General features: G+C 38.3%; 1 protein-coding gene across 1 annotated transcript in view; it reads right to left on the bottom strand.

The window, feature by feature from the left end:
• PITPNC1 (phosphatidylinositol transfer protein cytoplasmic 1) overlaps positions 1 to 14,069 on the bottom strand; it is an 88,815-nt gene that overhangs the window by 33,374 nt on the left and 41,372 nt on the right. Inside the window, exons 3-4 of the mRNA XM_086624024.1 lie at positions 10,269 to 10,357; positions 9,860 to 9,867 (exon numbers count right to left, since the gene is read on the bottom strand). Coding sequence (XP_086480150.1) covers positions 9,860 to 9,867; positions 10,269 to 10,357 — 97 coding nt within the window. The remainder of the gene's footprint in view (positions 1 to 9,859; positions 9,868 to 10,268; positions 10,358 to 14,069) is intronic.

The following is a 14,069-nucleotide window of genomic DNA, read 5'->3' as shown; positions in this document are numbered from 1 at the left end:
AAAAATCAGCAGTACGTGGCATGCAGGATGGGGCAAGTTCAGCGACAGATCTGCTAGCTCCTATTACCCATATTTTGTGGGCAATTAAACATTTCCCATATATACATCTCAGGAAGCGTCAGCTGGAAATATGCAAAGTTTATAAGCAATCTGCCAGAACTGGGGATCTTGCAACATAAATTAACACCAAAAAAATCCAGCTATCCTCCCAATTGAGGTTTCACCGTGTATCTCAGTATGTTGTTCCTAGTCTGGCAGGCATCCAAAGGCATCTGCAAACAAAAGCCTTAGCAAACAGTAGGCACTACAGGGAAAGAAGACTCGTATTCAAACAGCATAAACCAACATTCTAGCTGTTTTCCGTGTTTGCGGGAGAACATGGAAGGTTGAAAAGTAAATTACTACTGGAGGTGGATTATGAAAAGCAGATTTCAAAAAAAATGTATAACCTAATGACAGACACCATCTACTGCACAGTTTTTAGAGCATTTGGAAAAGAACTACATTGGTTCTAGAGTGGTAAAAACATGGGTTATTGATCTCAAAAATTTAGTATGTGGCAGCCTTGAATTTTACAAAGATGCATAACTACAAGGGTCACAGTCCAGGTGTGCAGAGCTCTTGCTGACAACAACTTAGACCTCTGCATATGGGCATCCTGTGGGAAAGCGTCCTTGAGGAAACGAGAGGAGACTGCCAAGGAATATTTTGTTTTATCAGCAGTTACTGGTACTGCTGACTGAACACAGTTACTGGTACTGCACTACCGAGGGCTCAATGCTTAGGTCTGAATAGCAGCTTTTAGAAACAATTTCACTGAAAATGGCAGAGATGTGTGCCACACTATTTGCGATATACTAATTGTTTAGAACAGTTATTAGGAAAATACAGCTTACTGGCATCGTGTCTGCATATTTCAAGGTTACTGCTCTAGGCCATATTTTACTTACATGTTAGTGTGTGTTTAAGCATCTGCACTCTTGATTTGTGAATGAAAATTTAATTCTCTTTGCTGCACAATTAAACAAAATCAACACCCTCTAAATAAAATCTAGTAATCGATAAAAACGCAAAACAGAGTAACATCAATGATCTATCACTAGCGGAAGGATCATCAAGATTGTGATGCTTGAGCAAATTGGGTATCTAGGTCAGAGCTTTGTGAGTTTGCAAACTTTCAAGTTCTACAGCCTGAGTCCAGTGGTTTGTCAGCAACCCCAGTGGCTATGGAAACTGCTCTGACTATGCTGACCCTAACGGCTCCGAGCAGTGCAGTTCTCTCAGCTCCTTTGAGAAGTAGCAGGGTCCACCACTGGACTTGGTGCTGCTTTCATGGTCTCACTGTCAGCTTTGAAAACTCCATTGACAGAAGGAACTTCATTTTAGCATCTTCCACCTTCACGGCTAATACAAAACTAACACCCTTACCAAAATAGTTCCTCATCTCTGGTTCTGATTAGAGTATCTTTGCTTATGATCTAACTACAGAAATTCAGGAGTTGTTGGATGGAGAACATTTTTCAATACTCAAAAACATTATCGTTTATCAAAATTGCTGCTTTTAGGTCACAGTTCCAGGTACAGTGGAGGATAAAAATGCAAAATATGAAAAACTTTCGTGCTGTTGATTTGAAGTACAGCCACAGTTTCAGAGGAAATTCTGAATAAAGCCAAATGCCAGATTTCCCTTTTACCTTGCAATCAAAAAACACCTACTATTTTCAGTCATCGTCCCGAGTTTATCAGCAATGAGTCTGATCACGGTACTCTGAAGTGCAGCCACTTCATGTGTTCAACTTAAGGCCGCACTAGGCTGCCTGTAGCAGGTCAGCAAGTCACTGCTTGAATCCAGTTGTTTCCTGTGACCCAGAATCTAAAATCTAATTTGAAAAAGAGATCTTCTAGTGTTGTATTTAAAAAAAAAATATTAGGAAAAGACTAAGGATCTTCACAGTATTATGGAAAAGAATCATAAATGTCATTTACCTCAAGCCACCTCATTAGAGAGCAGAAAGTAATTTACTGCACAAAGCTATCAAAAGTCAACTTCCCTGCGCATTTAGTGTAACTGCGAGGACTATAACAATCTAATTTGAGATTATAAATGGTAACATGAATTCACCCCACATGAAAACTAAAATTAACCCAAAAGGACTTCATTGCAAATATGCATCTCAGAAACTCAACTGACTGGCAACCACTGGCAGCTGTGGGGGGTCTCGCTGGGTTTCAGGAACACTTAGCAGGGTCCAAATTTTTGAACGTTTCACAGAATGTGTCTCATGATTCATCAGCTGCACTCTGACTAATTGGCAGAGGGCTCTGGCAGAACCAGAAAACTGTTCGTGCATCATTCAAAAGACTTTATTATTCATCATGAAAAAGTTGTTGGGTTTTTTTTTCCCCTCAAGTGGCTGCATATTTACTTAGCCAGGGATTAAAAGTGTTATGCAACAGTCAGAATCAAACTTGGGAGTGAACAGTAGGTAATAAGCCTTTTAGTAGATTTTTTTTTTCCCCCTTCAAAGCACCACTCCCTTTCTGCTCTGCCTCCCCCGGCGCGTGTGTTCTTCCAGCACAAACCTGGCAGCCGATCGATACACTGAGCACACACAGGAATGCACAGGGCACGGTTTCCAATTTTCCATTTCACTATCTCTACAGCTTGCAAGGTTCCTCTTTGAAAAAAATGGTGGCAAATTGAATGCTTCACTTGAAATTAGACTTAAATTCTGCATAATTAGGACAAAATCTTCAGAGTCCTAGTGTCTTCAGTGATAAGGTTTCTTTGTGTAAAGCTCTCAAAGTAGGCGTCTTTTATATTGTCACCTCCAGATTTTTTAGAGGTATTATAAAGTCCTTAAAAATTTGTTATAATCCAGTACACATGTGACACTCAAAAACCAATAAGGAGAATACTCTGGGTTTTTTGTTTATTTTCTTAAACTTTCTGTATTTGGCATCCCTTTTGGAAGAACCAGGAGAGGTTTAAGGCTCAAGAGAGTAACTGGTGAAATAACCAGAGTCTGTAAGAGTGACCGCCACACACAAGCATGGGTATTTCCAGATTAAAATCAAGCCAAATGAAAGCAGCACACGGAAAACACAGACCGCAGTTGCATTTTCAATTCACTACAGATAACCTCTTGAAAAATGAAAGGCCTATTTTTAGCATGATGATTGATTAGTGTTGCCATAGCAATAAGCAACACTTACAAGAACAGGGTAGAACCTAAGTGTGCCAAAACACTTGCCAAAGTCTTAAAGAGACAGTCAGGCACATATGGTGTTTTACAATCATTTTATGGAGAGGGCTGCAAAAATAACCTTTGCATAGTAATTGCACCTGAGGTGGCTGCAGGAAAGTTGCCAGTAAATATATTGGACAGAGGGTAAGTGAGGTTTCCTTACCCCCTGTAACCTGCTTTGTAGGAGTGAGTGCCATTTCATCAATACCCCGTTTTACCTAGATTCATTTTCCATTTTGTTTCTTTCTGCAGAATTTTCAAAGAACTGTTAGAGAACTCATCACTGCACTTCACTTCTCCTGTGCCTTGTGAATATTAATCTACAATCCTTGGGAGTTATTTTCATGCAGTAAAAATTAATCCCACTTTTTTTTTTTTTTTTTTAAGCAGCAGCATATCCCTCTAAATCTTAACAGAAAAGCCTGGAGAGGCAGACATTTCATAAATGTTCTCTCTCATCTCCAATCACTTTTCAGGCTGATTTTTTTTTTTTTTAATGGTTACATATACAGTGTTTTGGCAACATAGGTGGAATCAGATCCTTTACAGAGCAATCTCCATGGAGCCTAGAGCTAAAGATCACAGTAACTGCTACAATGAGATGATGCTGGCCAAGCAAAATTAGATTTTTTTAACAGAGTAACTTCTAGATACAACATCCTTTGAATTCAAAGTTTTTGGACTGTTTTAGTAGTCAATAGGTAACAGCATTTGTTTATTGAAGATCAAAAACCTGGAAAAGACAAATGGAGTCCCTACTTCTCCTTAATAGGTAAAGGGGAAGTGAGGACTATGGGGTCCCCAGACATACTGAGGCAGGAGGGAATGCCCAGCACAACAAGGGGCAAGGAGGGAGAACAGGCACACACACACACCAGCCCTGGAGCAACAAGGGACATTTATAAACGAGAAGGATGGATGGAATGGGAAGAGAGATGTAACATGGGAGATTGCCAATGACTCTGGACAATGGTGAGGACAGAACAGAGAGACCTGGATGCAGAGGAAAAATCAAAATCACAGGTGGGTATGGATAAACAAGATGTCATCTCTATATGCAAGAAGATTTGTGAAGATAATAGTGATGTCTCTACAGCATGTTTCAAATTACAGTATTTCCTTTTTCCTTCAGCTATTTACGGAAAGAATAAAGATAGTTTCTTTAATTGAATATTCAGAGTTTTTTTGAAAATGGCCACCATGTTACTGTCTACCTTCAGAATACTGCGGACAGCACTGCACGCGAGCACACAGAGCTGCTGTGTGCTACAGGATACTTACTGCACAAGCTAGCATCGATTGGGATGACAAAGTCGGAAGAGAATAGACGGAAAGGGTTGGGCAGGGTGATGGCAGAATTTGGAAGATGTGACTCAACGAGAAGGAGGAAAATTTGGAAAGCAAGATAAGCACAGGAAGGTAGCAAAGAGCAGAAAAAGTGCTGTTGAGCGGAAAGAGTAAGAACAATGCAAAAAAAAAAAAAGCCTGAAAATAAGCAAGGGAGTCAAACTCTCATCAACAAGCTCAGAAAAAAACCTACTATTTGTTTTTATTACATACGTTAACACGAAGATGAAACAGTCAACTACCAAGTTGCCTCCAACCACTATGAAACTCAGCACTTATTTCTGGCTTTGCTTTCCCTTAGGATCTCCATCTCATACATGGGAACAGTAACGTGTTTATTGAGGAGGGACAGAAGTGAGAAGCAGCGTGCACACATGAAAATGACAGTACCATGAATCAGAGAGGGGTTTGGATTCCTTTATAATAAGCCAGTGGTGGAAAAAGGGAATTCTCCCAAGCAGTTTGATTTACTTTGTTTCGATAGGATTAAGCTATTAAATGAGAATACAGGTTTGCAGCTTTTTGAAAATATATTGTTTCTTACAAATACTACAGAGGTCCTTCCTATTGCTAGAATCCATAAAGGAACCAAATCTGTGTTTCCCCAGGGTAATGTCACCAGTTAGCCTGTCTTCTAAGCTGGGGGGAGAGAGGGGAGGAATTTCGGTGCTAACTTCGTATTAGGCTCTAATCCTGCAATACAGGTTCTGTTGCATTTTTGATGCAGACTCTTCATACACTCAAGCTGGAGAAAAGTTTCTGCACTGAAAACTGACGGGTTACATCCAAATTTCAAGCACTGGTAATCAGATAAAGAGAACACAGGAAAGAACCTCTCTACAGATTCCTTGCAATGTTTATCTGAAACAACTTTTTTTTCCTTCTTCAAGTCATCTTGTTATAAAAATAACAATTACAAAAACATTCCTTCCAGATAATTTACTTCACAGCTGACCAAGTGAAGCACATAACATGCCTGTTCTCAAAAGTAATCAGAAACCAGCAGGTCAATAATGGAACATTTAGCAGCTATCACTCTGGGGCCTTAACACATACCAGATGAAATAATTTTATTTGCCTCAGTCATTTGCTGTACAAGAATTAATGCCATTGTGATCTATCATCAAAGGAATCGTTGTCTCCTGCTTTCTGTCCCATAACTGTTTTTCATAAAAAATATTCTGAATTTATATCCTTTTCCTAAGCTAATTTGAGACATTTGCAGTTTGAAAGAATGCCCTTCCTCCTTGCAGGAAGTAAATCACACCATTTTTAGTGTTTATTTTGCTTTATATACCTATAATCATGAAATTAACAGTTGGCCATAAAAACCCACCTATCCAGCTGTTTTTAAATTTCAGCCCCAGAACTGAAATATTGCTAACAACACTGAAGCTATTCAGATCAGACAGCAAAACTATTTGAAATTATTCCTGGCAAACACTTGACCTGCACCTTCAAACTCAGAAGAGTTTGCTTAAACTCTGTATTTTTCCTAACCTTTTTGTACTCCAACTTGATGGCTAAACTTTGTTAGGCTCATTTTCAGTGTACTTTGATCATATGAATTTTTTGTGTTTGAGTCACCTGATATTCGTGATCTGATTATTTGTTTGCTTGAGGCTCCTCTCTTTTTGTCCAGAATCTCACCTGCCACTTGAACAGGTCAAATGGATATTTGCTCTGTGCTGCTCATTGTCTAACAATATTCCAATGCAGGTAAAGAAATTCAGTTCTACGCAATACTTTCTCGTTTGGTTTGCAACAGAGACAGATTTGCTTTCTAGTTAATTATTTCTAATCTAGCTGGACAACCTCAGAAAGAAAAATAAAGAAAGCATTCTGAAAGGTCATTCATTCTTGTCTACGTATCTAAGAACAGCATAAATATTTTACAGCAAAAATACATATTTGCAAATGCTGTCATAGGCTGGGACATAAGGGTTTGTTGAGAGCTGCAAGGCATCTCTCCTTCATCCTCCAAGTGAAAAAGGCTCCAGCCTGCAACTAGCAAAGGAATTCTTTCTAAAAGCCAGCAGCTAGCAACAACCATTCCCCAACAGCGTGTGAAGCTTGACAGGAGGCCCTCACCAGTGCCCAAGTCCTGCAACTGCTCACAGAGCAGAATCCCAAGGTGTTACTTCTATAGGGCTCCCTTTCTGCTGCATCCCAAATACAGTCTCTCAAATCTATGAGCTTAACATCAACCTAAGCACAATATTAAACGAACTGATAAACAAAACTGAAACATTTATTTTAGCAAGACATCTTGTCAGGTTTCTAATCACAAGATCAAATCCAAAGCAACTCCTGTTGTAAGTTTGACACTTCCTCATATACAGTAAATAAGTAATGCCCCAGCCACTAGAACAAGGGTTTGAACTTCACAGGAGTATCTTATTCTCTAAATAGTACCCCCAAATCGATGACTTCCTTTGGCTTCAACTTGGAAAGTATTTTTTCCACTTCTTCCTCTCTCTCAATGCCAGCAGGAAGCTTGCAAGGATTAGCTCAAGGTTTGATACAGCAGTTCTTGGGACATTACCCATGCCTCGTCTTCCTGATAGGAAGTCTTTTGTACTGCAGTTTTAATGAGGCCCTCCTCCACAAACAGCGTAACCTACATTTCGGAATGCTCTCCTGACATTCCAGTATTTCACATATTACACACCACAAAAGCAGTAATTCTGTTGAGCTCATCCTAAGTGTGTCATTTGCTCTAGGTATTACTAATAAGGTTGTTGAGATTTGGTAGTAGAACAAGCAGTCACCTCCTGTTGTTTGCTGTCAAATTCAGGCGTTTGCTAAGTAAGGAATACCATTCCCTAAAGCGGATGCCGTCAGAACTGGACCCAGATTACAGAGTACTAACATCATGACACTCTACTTTCCATTCCTGTTTCCACTCCTGACACATCCAATCACTCTTGGCTTTTTATACCACCATTGAAAAGAATACTATTCTGGAAATTATTTTCAATGCCTGCTCAGCTTTTTTTCTTAGATGATGTCCTAATTTCAGGTCCTTAAGAAGGTCATATTTATGAAATCCATAATATTTCACAGGAAAATCAGATCGATGAAATTATTCTGCACTGAATCTCTGAATGCTAGTTGAGAATTGCTTGAACGCAATTTCTCAACAGCGAGATTGAGTCTGTTGTTCAAATCCTCCTCCAAATCACTAACGTACACTGAAGTAACACTACTGAGCCTTTAAGGTCCTTGCTCTTTATTTAGAGTGGAACTTACAAGGTTAAGGAAGGCGTGAGCATACTACGTAACAGTATGTACTTGACTTAGTAAGATTATGCTTTATTTATCCAATTATTTGCCTGTCTTTAGAACCAGTTTTCCTTGAAATACTCAATTTAATTCTTAGGATGTCCCACAGACCCTTTGGAGGGAATTTGCTATCTTTAAGAAAAGGGTTTCCAAGCTATCTTAGATATTTTGGGCAATGTCTGTGGGTTTATTCTTTCCTTCAGAATTCTATAATGAATATAGAAGACCAAAATTTAGAGAAACATTCCAGACAAAGATAGGAATTATTCCCAGTGGCATATTTAACACTTTTGTTCTAGATTCAACAGTTTGAGGCAAAGGCACTTACTTTATTTCCCTTGAAGATAATTTCATAGTCTATCAGCTCCACTAAAATATATTTTAGGTTTTTGTCTGAAGTACAGTTTCCTTAATCTCATCCCAATATTTCTAGTTCTGTTTCCTTGCACCACGGTGAGTAATGAGTCCCCAACTCCCCTAGGCAGTTATACTGTCACTTAGTGACTGTTTTGCCTACCTTCTACATTTGTAGACCGATTTAATTTTTCTTTACGAGTCTCTTCAATCCTGAAATCGTTTCTGCTGATGCTCTTGAACATCTCTGTAGCTGTATACCTTCTACAGACCTCCACCAAAATGTGTTCCAGGTGTTGTCTCATCACACTGGATAAAGATCACCTCCTGATTCAAATTCTTTGAGTACAGCACTGCTGTTTGGTTTTGATAATGTATTGAATTTCAAATTCAGACACACATTTCTGCCTGCTACCACCTCTTTAACCATTCCTACTTGTCACTTTCAGTTAAAGGAAAAAAGAAATCACATTAAAAAACTCAAATTGACTTTAATTTAAACAAAAAAAATATACAACAGAGTGCAAGTAACAGACACCAATAGCACATCATCTTCCTAACCTAAGATTAAACCTGCTATCAAAGGGTAAACCCTTAATCAGTGTAAACTGTGATAGGCCCTACTGAAGATATCTTCCCACAAAAATAGTTGTGAGCCCATCCCCTCATTACTACTGTCCATTATGGGACATTTTGGTTTCCTCTGACAATCAAATAATTTTAAACATGAAACAAAACAGAATATGTAATAAGTATCTACAGCACGTACTGAAAAGCAGAGTTTGGTACTTTGCATTTTCAAACATGGTCATCAAAGTTTCAACTCTAAGTCTCCAGTTTCCAGATCTGACCCTTTAAATCCTTTTATGTCTTTCACATTTATCACATTAAAATATTTTTCCTTTCTGTATTCTTTACTGTTTTTTAAAAAACTGCGCTAACATTTTCAGCACTACAGAGTTAAGAAAAATGAGTGGATTATGTTTTATCTACAGTCAGAAGTTTAAACTAAATGAAGGCAGGAGTTTCTGAAAGGTCCCTTCACCTGGAACTTCCTCACCATCTCCTCCTCATCTTCCAAATGATGCTGAAAACTTACTGTATATTATTGAGGCCAGGACATTTAAAACAATTTTTCTCATGACTTATATGCTATATTTTGCCTTAGCTCTGCTAGAGGGAATACTTGCTTTTTCTGGGCACTGTGCCCAGATTATGTTTAATTTTGTCTACAGATTGTACAGTTTCCCAGATATTATATCAGAGATGAGCATTTTATAAGTTAATAAAACAATAAATAAAATAAAATCTGTTCTCATGCCTCCACGTAATAAATGGAACCTTAAGAGCCTTGCCCTGTTTTACAGAAGTTTCTCTTTGTTACAGTCAGTGACTAAAAATATATCAAATTATTTTGCAGTTATAAAAAATAAGGTAAATAATTTATAGGATCCCCACAGAAACACTTCAAATTTAACCTTAAATTTCTTAAACAAAGAGCTAAAATAAAGTTCCACTATTGAGTGCATTATGTATTAGTGATATCAAGAAGGAATCGATTTGAATTACACTGCTACATTTCACATAATTCTATTTTTAGAATAAAAAGAGGAAGAAAAACTTACTGTGTATTCTGATTTCCAGTTGTCCATTTGTAAAAAAACAGAACGATAAGGGAAAAGAAAAAAAAAAAGAAATATGACATAAAACAATGATGCAAGATCCTTACAGTAAACATACATTAATAATAGTGTCAGATAATCTGCTGATTTATATTTGACTAAAGCCTATGAGACAATAAAGGGTACAAGTCAGCACAGAATCTAAGCACCTGATGTTTTCTTTGCAGTTTTTCCCTATTATAATCTTTATTTTCTGGTATCAGTCAACATAAGACGGAAAACTACAAGCAATTCAACAAGAGTCGTTAAAGTAACCTGGTATCTCTGGCTCAATAGGTAACTTCGAGCTTCTGAAGATAACCTAAGCTATCCAAAAGTACAAGTCACTAATAATTTCTGCTTTATTCCTTACCTGTGATGGTGTAAGGATAATAATTCCAAGCCTTCTCTGTAACATAAAATATTTTGGGAACAACTGCTCTTGCCCAGCTAGGCAGTTTGCTGAAAATAAAAAGAAAATATAAAATTAAAATATGTTAGGACTTATGAGTATTGTAGAAAAGAAGATACTTCCAAAATGTGCTCATAATGTGGCGTGTGTTCCGAAGCACACAGCAATACGAGACTTCACAACAGTGTTTCCATGTCACGACTGTGCCTTCTGTCTCAGCTTTCTCCAGGAGCACGTCCGAAAGCACGTCCGTCTGCTCCCCTCTCGAAGCGAGCAATATCGTGCCGCTGCAATCACCTCTGCTCGGATTTAAATCGAGGCTGCAGATTTCAAGAATTTCTGGCCTCAAACCTTTGGTCATGGATGAACTCAGCAGGTTAGACCACACAAGGTGTACCTGTCCCACAGAATCCTTAACCACAGGGAGGCACTCTCTAACAAGGTCAGGAGTAAATATGTGATGTCAGCCCACTTGGATCTCAATTCCATTATTTCTTCTTGGAGACTATTTCTTCTTCCTCCATATTCTCTGCCAGCACACAACCCTCACGTTCAACTCACCTCGTGCGCAGCTCTTCCTACACTACCAACACCAAGTCTTGAGTAGGAAGCTTTTATATTAAAATTAACAAATCACTCAAAACACCTCTGTGAGGCTGGTAGGTGGTGTTACTCCCATTTTTCTGATGGGAAAAGTAAATCACAAAAGCGAAGAGAATTAATGGAACCGATGTCATAGCTCAGAGCTCAGTCTGTCAAGAGAACTTACCAATGCAGTGGTACAACAGCAGTAGAATAAGAAATGAAAGATGTGGATAAAGGACACGGCAAGATCATTAAAGGGTAATTAAATAATACTAACGGAAGAGTCGGAGCATTTTCCTTATATGGATCTTGGGTCTTTCATTTCCAGAACTCTGCTCACTCCGGATACCAAGAAGTGATGAACAAACATATATTTCAAAAAGGCAAGTTCATGAGAATTCATCTTTCAGTCCTTTCTGAATGACACCAGTCAGAACCACTGCAGCTGCCATAACAAAGACGCAGCACTGGTCACTCCAAGGAAGGCAGACCTTTGGAGAGCACAACCATCCTGCACGTCACGGACCTCGTTAAAATTGTACTAGTCTGGCGATGTGTTGAGCAGATCACCCAGCCTAAGCTTGAATCTTTACTGAACTAAAGTAGATGCTTTCAAACCTGTTTTCCAAGTGTAAATGTTTGAAACAGTTATGTTTAGATAACTGTGTGCAGAAAGTAAACTGACTTTCCATATTAGCCAATTTCTGGGGAAAATACAGAGTGTGGATCATTAAGGCTTATTTAATCATGATCTAGTTATACATAAATATTATATTTGTCCAGAGGCAAAATGCAGACTTTAGTACATTATCTAAAGAGTCAAAGTCAAGTGCATTGACTTCTGCTCTTTGATGACATTGCTCAAAACCAGATTCTTCTCTCTACATAAGCCTTTCTTGTGTTCAGTCTTTTAAGCAGCATTTTACACACTGCATAATAGACTTCACTGTATCACATTTTTGTTTATTTTCTCAGCCTCTGTCAGTGACTTTTGATGAGTATGTCTCTGTACCCTCCCTTACCCCTGCTAAACTTTACTCTGATGCCTAAATAACAAATACTGCAGGATGCAGACTTTCAGCTTCTGAAAACAATTCAGTAAGAGGCAGTAAACAAATCTGAATATAACTAAGGCTGACAGTGACACGAAAAAACGTTATTAGTAATGTCTTTATTAACATACAGCTGCTCATTTTGCCCTTCTTTTGGTTATTGATTTTATCATATTTGCCTGTCTACCTATCTTTGACGGTATGGCAAATCTCCAAAGCAAATAATTTCATGGGCAAAATACACATTATCCTCACAGCTGTCAGCAAGTCACAGTCATAGACACACATGAATGGTTCCAAGGATCCACTCAAAGAAAGAAAATACAATATTTCTGGTTTAGCAGCACAGGCATCTTTATCACGTTCTCTTTTTAAAAAAAAAAAAAAAATTTCTTCCTTCCCTAGATGAAGTTCAGTCTTTCAGCACATAGGGAGGAAGTGTTTCCCAAAGGCATTCCCACAGAAATCATTGGTAAGCAAGATCCTCTGCAAGAACTGAAGTATTAGCAGGCAAGAACAGATAAGTGAAAATAATGCACAAACCTTTCCAAGAAACCATCACTGAAATATATAAGCTCAATTTATGCACAAGAGATCAGTCTAGAGCAAAATAAAGTGAAGCAAAGCTAGGAAGTTTATTAGAGCAGTGGACTCCGGAAGAAGGAAATATGAGGGTGTAAGGAGTCCCCTTACTCCTTAGAAAGGCAGAGAAGTTTGTATGCCTTGTATGGCAGCTTATCTCCTTGAGTGAAGTCTTCCAGAGAGATCTTGACCTCTCAGCAAAATCCATAGCTGCCTGAAAACATGCTGATCCTTTCCACAAAGCTTTAACAGTACTGCAATATCTGGTCATATTGTGACACCAAAACCAGAATCATGACAGATTCACATAGCAAACCTGGTGATCATTATCAAGGAGTATTCATAATTATTAAACTCAGTAAGCCTTACTTCAAACATTCACTACAGCTTTAGGTACACCTCCCAGGTTGTTGCAGGCCCACAGCTCTTCTTTGACAATGCTGACGAAGAGATCCTTTGTTCCATTGCCTGCACTACCAGAAACTCTGTACTTTCCAAGCATGTCTTCTACATGCTTTCTAGGGCACAGTCCTTGTGGTTATTTGAATCACCCTGAAGTGGTAATTCTGAAAATGCTCTTCAGTCCTTAAAGCCTTATCTCTTTTTAACATGAAGGAAAGAAATATCCAGAAACATAAACCCCCCAAACTTCTGGGAGCTCTACAACAGGAACACATTTATTGATTTTTACCAAGTCCTGTATCTAGCCTGTGAGAGAACAGAGTTACAATCACAATAATATTAAATGTTGGCAAGATATATATTATTGGACTCTGTGTGTGTGTGCGTGCAGCATTACGGGTGATTCAATTTAGCCTGAGTTAAGGCTAGATACATCAGGATTGCAGTGGAGGAGTAACTTGCAATGTAGAAGCAACAGCTGTAGTGTTTCTATGCCCACTGTGAAACGCTGTAGAGCATAAGCTTAATAAAACTAATCAGGCTCAGGGGAAGAGAAGAACATCAGAAAAGCAGCGATATTCAATTAGATCAGCAGTAGTAAAAAACAGGAACAGATTGAGCAATATATTTCATAGGACACACACAAAAATATATATATATATATTTTAAAAGATCTCCAGCCTTTGACTGTGGAGGCATTGGCCCTCAGCAGTATAATTTCACCATAGGAAGAGACACATATTTCACTTTTAAGAAATGACGGAACTTTTCGGAAACAAAAGCAAATTTTTCCATCTTGCCTTTAAGCCTATTATTTTGGTACAGAAGGTCATCATTGTACAAGTCCAATGGTCATTCAAAACGTCAATTAATTTTGCTGAGGTAAATCTTTTTTCACCAAAAATGGAGTACTGGCTTTGTGACATTATTATGAAGCCAGAAACCCTTAAATCATTTTAGTGGTTTAGTTCTGGGTTTTTTATGGGGGTAGGGGTGTTTGTTGGTTTTGCTTTTTATTTTGTTTGTTTGTTTTTCCCCTCATAATTTTGGAAAACAGAACGACAAACAGTTGTTAAGTTTAAAAGAAAACAAAAAAGTTCTGATTTTCAGTATATCCTTAAGTCCAAGTTATAATGTGTTC

Source organism: Tauraco erythrolophus, chromosome 20 (genome assembly GCF_009769465.1).
Source record: "Tauraco erythrolophus isolate bTauEry1 chromosome 20, bTauEry1.pri, whole genome shotgun sequence".
Classification (NCBI taxonomy): Eukaryota; Metazoa; Chordata; class Aves; order Musophagiformes; family Musophagidae; genus Tauraco; species Tauraco erythrolophus.
The sequence above is the reverse complement of the archived record's forward strand: the minus strand, read 5'-3'. Positions and strand labels throughout refer to the sequence as shown.